Source organism: Thunnus thynnus, chromosome 15 (genome assembly GCF_963924715.1).
Source record: "Thunnus thynnus chromosome 15, fThuThy2.1, whole genome shotgun sequence".
Lineage (NCBI taxonomy): Eukaryota > Metazoa > Chordata > Actinopteri > Scombriformes > Scombridae > Thunnus > Thunnus thynnus.
This window is the reverse complement of record NC_089531.1, coordinates 10,667,367-10,675,464: the sequence shown is the minus strand read 5'-3', so window position 1 is coordinate 10,675,464 and position 8,098 is coordinate 10,667,367. Positions and strand designations below refer to the sequence as shown.

Here is an 8,098-nt window from a genome sequence, read left to right as displayed (position 1 = left end):
GAGCAGCTCATTCACATTTAAATCAGCCTTGTATATTTTTGAGTAATCAACAGTAGTTCATCATATTTTGTAAGAATTTGTATATAAAATCTTTATGTGCAAAGTAACTATACAGTTGCTGTCATATAAATTCGGTAGAGTGAAAAGTATTTCTGAAATGTAGTGGAGAGCATTTACATTTTGTCGTTTGGCAGATGCCTTTATCCAAGGCGACTTACAAGCAAGGCAATAAAATCAAGTATTAGAGGACAATGACTTGGAAAGAGCAGTGGTACAAATCCTCAAGTAGCTGCCCGGGTATAAGTACAATGAGAGAGGAGCGCTACACAGAATATATACTTTTTTATAATTATTAAAGAAAGAAATGACTGCAAGTAGCATAAGAAAAAAATTAAAAATTAAGAAAGGGCTAAAAGGTTAAAGGTGTTGAGTTTTCAGGCGTTTCTTGAATGCACCATGGGAGTCAGCAGACCGTATGGAGCTCAGTAGGAGTAGAAATATACATTTGAAGTAACAACAGTATTTGAGTATATGAGTATGCTTTGTGCTCATCAGTACAAAATGGTCATTACTGTGTATTGCAGTTGTCATGTACTCCACCAAGTGGCAGTATGACACTGCAGAAACTCTCCTCCAAGCTTCAGCCTCCGTCAACACCTTGAGGTCAAAGGCTGTGTGTCAGTTTGGAATCATTCCGCTCGACTGCTTCGTTGTGCTGGATTGTGGACTAAAAAAAAAAAAAACCCAAACAGCAGGATGCCAATCTGTTTAATACTTTACATTGTCTCTCTGCTGGTCGCTCCGCCTGGCAGGGGGGAAATCAAATCACTGGCAGATAAGAGAAAGAGAGAACACATCTGTGTAAGAGCAGAAATAGCAAGCAAGGGGAGACAGGCGAGGAGAGGTAAAGATGTGTGGAAAGATCTTTAGAGTGTGTGCGGAAAAGTTGAAGAGATTGAGTGCGGTGATAGATGGCAGATATATAGCGAGATAGTGAGAGGCAACAAGCAGACAAGTGCAGAGAGACGGAAAGTGCACTTATGGAGAGTCTCCGGGGGCAGCCAGACAGATGGGTGTTTAAACTGTCAAAAAGAGAGATGGAAACTCTCCGCCAGCCTCGAGTCTGTCAGCCAACCACAGAGAGTGAGAGAAGTTGTCCGTCCGGTCACTCAGAGTTTAATCTCGGCTCAGTGGGAAGTTCTGATTTCGTCAGACTGAACCCCCGTGCCTTATCTAAGTACCTCTCAGTGGAGAGACAGGATGGGAAAAAGGAGAGGGGGGGGAAAGTAGAGAAGGCTGCAGGAGGAGGAGGATTTGCAGACAATGACTCTTTGCCACTGGGGCAAAGTGGTTGAATGAAGCCGGGAAAGACAAAGCCCCGTAATAAGCTGGACATATGAGAGACAGAGAGGGGTTTAAGATCATGCAGCAACAAGGCTGTGATGCTCTCCTCCCAGGAGTGTCCCAGAGGATTGGGCAGGCTTTTGCTGCTTCATTTCCTTCATTCACCCCCCCTCCGTCACCTCTTGAGTTCCCTCTTCGCTCTGTTACCAGTGCGTATACGCACGCATTCGCACGTGTGCAAGCAAGCACAGCCTTCTTTTTTTTTTTTCCTCCTCTGGAGAAACACAAGCTTTTACCTATAAAAGCTTCACCATCTTACAACTCCTTCCCCACCCCACCCCTCCCCTCACCCCCACACTCACAGGTCCCCATCCTGTCCTCCGTTTGTTTACTTACTCCCTCCATAATGCAGGGATTAATTTCTCAAAGCCGATTTGAGCTGCGGCACGCTTCGGCAAAGAGCGGAGAGCAGAACTTTTGTGCTGGGGGAAGTTTCCCCTTCACACTAGCTTAGAGGTGGACTGCTCTCCCCTTTATGCCGCTCGCTTTAATCTTCACACGGAGCAGAGGGAGCGAGGGATAGAGGGAGGACAAGAAGGGGAGAGGGCTCTCAACACACAGCTGGGAATCGCTAATGTCTTTACAGAGGTGTCATCTGCTTTCCCATGTGCCTCTTTGAAACCTTGTGCTTCTTCCTTTACCTCTGTGGCATTTATTCCTCTTTCGTTTCTAGACTCCTTTTTTTTTTTAAAGAAGTTTTTGTTCTTTTTTTTTTTTTCAACTGCCAAAGTTTCTTTTATTATAAGGTTGTACGTTAAAGTTCAGATCCTAATGGTTCAGTAAAAGCTGTGTGGTGCTAAAGGGTGGCGTGTATATGAGGCCAGGGCTGTGACTAAGGATTATTTTCATTCTTTATTAATGTCAAAAGTATTTTTACAACTAATTTAGTTTACAAAAATTTTGAAAATGGTGAAAAATGTCCATCACAAATTTCTGGCGCCTAAGATGACATCTTCATATTGCTTGTTTTGTCCGAACCAACAGTCCAAAAACCAAAATCTATTTCATTTTTGCAAAAAAAAAGAGAAGAGTGGCTAATCCTCCAGATTTGTAAAGCTGGAACCTGCAAATTAGGGATGCAACTAACGAGTATTTTCATTTTCAATTACTCTATCAATTATTTTTTGATTAATTTCAGTCATTTAGTCTGTAAAACGTTCGCTACAATTTCTAAGAGAGCAATTTCGCAAACCAAAGATATTTCATTTTAAATTATATAAAAACAGAAAAGCAATTTTAATCAACTAATTGTTTCAGCCCTCCCTCAAATGCTTGGCATTTTTCCTTGATGAATGACTATTGATCTGCTCTCAAAATTGTCGTCAATGATCTAATTGATTAATCAACTAAGCAGGTCTTCAGCACTAGAGGCCTTATTCTTGGGCTTGATTTTTGGATTTTAGGTCATACAATCAATGCATTTTTAAACCTGATTTGCATCACGCTTGCTCTTGGAAGAATCCCTCCCAGTCTCCCCGTCCCAGTCTCATTTACAGTGAATAAACAGGCAAATCTGATTGAAGCTTTACGCTCGAACCGTGAGAAGCCTGATAAAATACCAACTAACACAAAACCCCCCCCTCGCCACTGAGCAGAGTTACTGTGGGATATGTTGTTTGCATACTAAGACATCACACTCAGACTAACAGCATTTATTATTTTGTACCACTAGGGAAAAAGGAGGCAGATAGCAGTTGATTAAGCCCTCTATTCGGTTCATTTAGCATGTGTGCAGCTGCTAAGATGGCTCATGACCCAGAGCAGGCAGGAGTCAAGTGTCAAGGCTATTAGGATTTCATGATTCCTATTATGTAGATTAGAGCCGGCAATATATTTTTACAGCTGTATTCTTGATTTTAGTATTTATTTTATATCCAATATACAATAGTCATTGCATCATTCGTGTGGTTGTTCATTTAAATAAATGCGTTTCTTTAGAGCAACCAGTTCTGGGTGTTACAGTTTTCTAACCCTGAATATTGATGAGTAAGACATGCAAATAAGTTTTTTTTTTCTCTTTTCTTCATCACATTACGTCTCAAATGTGAGTTAGAAATCTATGATAAGCCTCTGATAATGAATTACCCAAATCCAGTGTTACTGCACCGGGAGTTCAACTGCTGCTTAGCCCGGGTCTGCTAAGCAGCAACTGAAGGAGGTGATGTTTGATTGCGTGGGAGGTTTAGAAAGCAGCAACCAGCGATGGCTCAGAGATGAAACTCATTAAGTCTCAAACTCCAATCCTCAACTCCAATAATACAGTAATATAAAAAGTATGGATTGCTGCTGCAGCAACGGTGTATGAAATAAAATAAAATAAAAATCTGAAATGCATGCCCGTACATTCACATACACATAATATGCACGCAAACACACAGTATTGTGCACACACTCTGACCCATGTGAGCAGGCGTAGAAGCACGTACCGGCACACTCACTTCTGCACACCCATACAGTTGCCCACAGCAATCCCAAACCAAAGTTAATTTGCATTTACAATAATTTCCCATATGCTCAGCGCTGATCTAAAGGTGGGCGTTGCGTAATAAAACAGTAAGTAATATAACCTCAGTCCCGGAGAGAGAGACTTAATAAGTTCACACGATAGAGCTGAAAGAGAGAGAGAGAGTGAGTAAGAGAAAACCATGAACTCCAGAAGAGGGCTTGGAGAGGTAACTGAAAGTTGAATTCTGTTGTAAGTGGATACCAGGCATTAAGTGCTAACACATAAGTACAAGGGGCCTAGGTAGCCTTAAGGTAAGAGAAACAAGTAAGCTCTAAAGGCCGTTGGTTCGTTTCTTTGCACCAGAAGGGAAGTTAAAGGGTACAGGGATAATTGAAAGTTTATCATATTGACCTCATCCACCTTTGTTTACAGTATCAGCTGCTCAATGCAACTGCTGTGTTCTCTGTAGCAACACTACTACTGATAAAAAACTCTGCAGGGTACTTTTAAACCAACACTATCTCCATGCCAAGTAAGAGAGATCTTTTTGTTTGTGTGAACTGATCGTTTAGACAGCTGTATAGCAAGTTTTTCTAGGAGAGAAGGCAACATAAAAAAAAAAGTATAATTTAAAATGTTTTAGATACCAATACATGCTGAATGCCGATTTTTTTGTTGTTGTTGTTCTGACGCTGTATATTCAAATGTACAAAAACAGATTTACAAAAAGGAAGCATCGGTAACAACGAGGTCGATATCTGAGGTCTGAATTTAGCGGAATTACTGTTTAGTTAGTAATTGTCATTCAAAGGTTTGTAAACTAGTGTCATTTTTGAGTTGAATTGTTAAGATTTCAAGAGTATCGCAAAACTAGCGTTTCAAATGATAATACTTTTTAACTGTAATGTTACATGTGGTAGAGACCAGTATATTGGTTGAACTTAGCTTCTTGCAAATACATTATCTGTGTATATTTTGGCCAATAAGTCATAAGAAATGTTGGTACGGTAATACAAAAGTATGTTTTGAGGTAATTTAGTGTTGCTGTTAAGCACTTAAGTTAATATTATGGCAGTAAGAAGTCCCGCTTAGTGCATATCTCAGTATTTGAAAATAAATTTAAGGGATCATTACCAAAAAAAACTTCATGTATTTATGAAAATAATTACTATTGACTGATGTATAACAACTGGATTTTTTTAAACTCTCAAGTTTAAAGAAAATCCTGTCCAGTATCTGTCGGACTAGACTTACTATACTGTAATAAGTGGTTTTGATTTGAAGTTCACATTAAATCTCAAACAGAAGACAAGCAGAAAAGAACATTTGCTTATATTGGATTTTTTAATAACACATTTCAATATTGCAACAGCCATCAGAATTTCTTCTAACAGGTAAAAATCATCAAAAACTAACAAAAAAAAGAAACTTTTTTTTTTTCCAGTTTAATATTCCAAACACCAGTTTCTTGGCTATGGCCCTAAATTCAAACAAATAAAACCCTTACACAGTGAGCAGATATTATATTTAACACATTGTTCTTCAAACAAATTATAAAAATAGATTTAGCATTTTCAAATACATATTTACAGTATTAAACATCTATCATAATGGTCACAGTAACAGAGAGGGGATAGAGCGGGGAAACAACTCAAGTTTCATTCATCGTGGTGACGAGGTCCAGTTTGTTGTGTGCTAGTGACTGCACGTGTGTGTGTCTTTGTTCGTAGGTAGGTGTGTGTGTGTGTGTGTGTGTAAAAGGGACCGTCGGAGTGTTTCTTCGGGATATGTTAACATGTGCGTGGAAACATCTATAAAGGACATATGAGTTTATTTATTTTGACAAAACGGTTACAGAGAGGAGAGTACAAGGAGAAAGAACGAAAAACTCATTTTGTACCAAATACAAACCAGTTACAATATTCCAGTCAAAAATGTATGTACCTTTCATCGTGAAGCTGTATGATAATTAAATAATGCCCCGATAAACTTCTTCCTTTAAGTCTCCTGTAATTGAAATAGGACAGAAAAAGGCGAGGGACGGATCACTGTACAGAGAGAATTCTGGGAGTTAACTGGGAAAAAAAAGTGCAGCCACATACAGTACTATGGCAGAGCGTGATAGTAACAGTAAATTAAACATGATAATCCAACAGCGAAAAAAAAAGACATCTTAATGACATTCTGTAATACTGAATCCATACTGCAACACACACATTGTAATTATACAGCAAATCCAATGATAATGGACCTAAAATTAACTGTAGCAGATCCAGTGTTCAAGAATACACAGATACTGTGTGCTGACAGTAAAAATCCCCCAGTGTTCCTCTCACTTCCTGTGTACAAAAACAACAAAAAATCTGTTAAGTATAAACTCACGGTCATATAATAAACTAACAAATATTCCAGGATGTAAACCAAAAAACAAGACAACTGCTTTGAGTAACTGTTTTTTTTTTTTTTTTAAATACTATAAGTTAAATAAACCTTCCTAACCTCCTTTCTTTTCTGGAGAGGTTTGTGTTAAACATAAATAAATATGGATAAATATCTGACTCAGGCCATCTTCCAGAGTCGGCCTGAGTTCTATACAGAGTATTAAACGTGGTAGTGAGAGAGGCTTTGGAGAGGAGGATTGTGTTACCAAGACGACATCCGGGCTAAAAGGGGAAAAAATTCGATGTTTTCAATGCACATAGAAAGACAACTGGAGAGCACGGAGGGGATAAAAGAAATATGGTGGAGAGTAGCGAAACAGACAGCGACGTACAACAAATTAATGAACAAATCAAACATGTTTTTTCAACCCTTCGCTTTACAATTGTATCCTGCAGCTTTTGTTTCACCATCACTAGCTCCGAAAAAACAAAAAGCAGGCTGATATTCCTGAAAGTACAGTATATCATCAACCCACAGCCAGTGAGTACACGTTATATGCTTTATTCAGGACCGCGCTGTAAGTCAGCCCTGTTCGTTTTAGCCTTTTTTTGATGCCTCATTCAACTCTTGACATGGGACAGCTCAGTCTTGTTAACGGTTTACCACTGACAGCTGCTACTCTGAAACTGTGGTTTACCTTCCAGCCATGTTAAATCTTCAGAAATGTTCATTTACCGCCCCGATGTGAAATCAGCTCTGACGTACGACGATATGATTCTGCGTCCTCGTAATAAATCACTTCCTGTTTGATGTGAAATCGGCTGGCGCAGAAAGTCATTTTTTGTCAGTCTCATCTCAGGCCAGTAAAACAGTTCCTGGCTTTGTCAGTATTGTTTCTGAAATGTTGTGGTAAAGGGAAATTCCACCCAAAATGTATATATGTGTCATTGAACACTGGTCCATAAGCGGTGTGTGTTTGCAGCGTAGTACATCTCTGCCTCTCCTGAGGCTCGGAGGTCAGCGTCAGACAGAGCCCGTTCTAGTAGAGACAATATGTCATTTGTCTTTACGCACTGATCCAGAACCAGTGAGATGCAGCTGACACAGTTATTGAAGGTCAAAGTGCAGATAGAGGTCACAAAAAAGAAAAGTCACATGACATCACTCCTCTGCTACCCCCCCCTCTCCCCCGATCACGACAGGAACGCTGCTCGTCTCGGGAGGGGACTCATAGAAAAAAAGGAAGGAAGGAATCAAGGAAGGCATGAGGAAGTGTGGGAAGGAGGAGTAAATAGAGGAGTGCAGTTAGCTGAAAGATCTGTTCATCTTTCCTTCAGTCTGGAAGAGCTCTCTCTCTCTCTCTTTCTCTCTCTCTCTCACTCACTCCTCTTCTCCACCCCATCATCATCCATCTGCACGTATGCGTGAGTCTGCGGCAGCAGCGTGAGACCGGGTGTGTCGACTGTTTCTTAGACCTGCACACCGCGACCGTGCATTTGGATGACTTGGGCTCTGAGGGTCTGAATGGCAGCCAGTATCAGCTTCTGGTGCTCCAGGGAAGTGATGCCAAGGCTCAGCACATCTCTGTGAACACGGAGATTAAGATTTACCAAAATGAATTCAAAATTTGTAACATTTATTTGTAAAATGTGTGTCAGTGGGGTGGAAAAGATGTTTCTAATAATGTCATCCTTAGGTTTCCAGTTGTAAATGGTGCTGATTTTATCATTTTTTATAGAATTAAAGTTTTATTTCACCAACAGTTGTAATATTTTCTTAATCATTTCTTGAAAGTTTCCTGGAAATAACCATGTAATTTGGTGTTAAGTCTAGAGAAAGTAGTAACAATATTAGTTGTGTTGAGTT

At 39.7% G+C, this 8,098-nt stretch overlaps 1 protein-coding gene across 1 annotated transcript in view; it reads right to left on the bottom strand.

Moving 5' to 3' along the window:
- Nucleotides 1-5,664: 5,664 nt before the first annotated feature.
- Nucleotides 5,665-8,098, bottom strand: part of LOC137198656 (ephrin type-A receptor 7-like) — a 153,895-nt gene continuing 151,461 nt past the window's right edge. Inside the window, exon 18 of the mRNA XM_067612527.1 lies at nucleotides 5,665-7,816. Coding sequence (XP_067468628.1) covers nucleotides 7,702-7,816 — 115 coding nt within the window. The 3' untranslated portion in view covers nucleotides 5,665-7,701. The remainder of the gene's footprint in view (nucleotides 7,817-8,098) is intronic.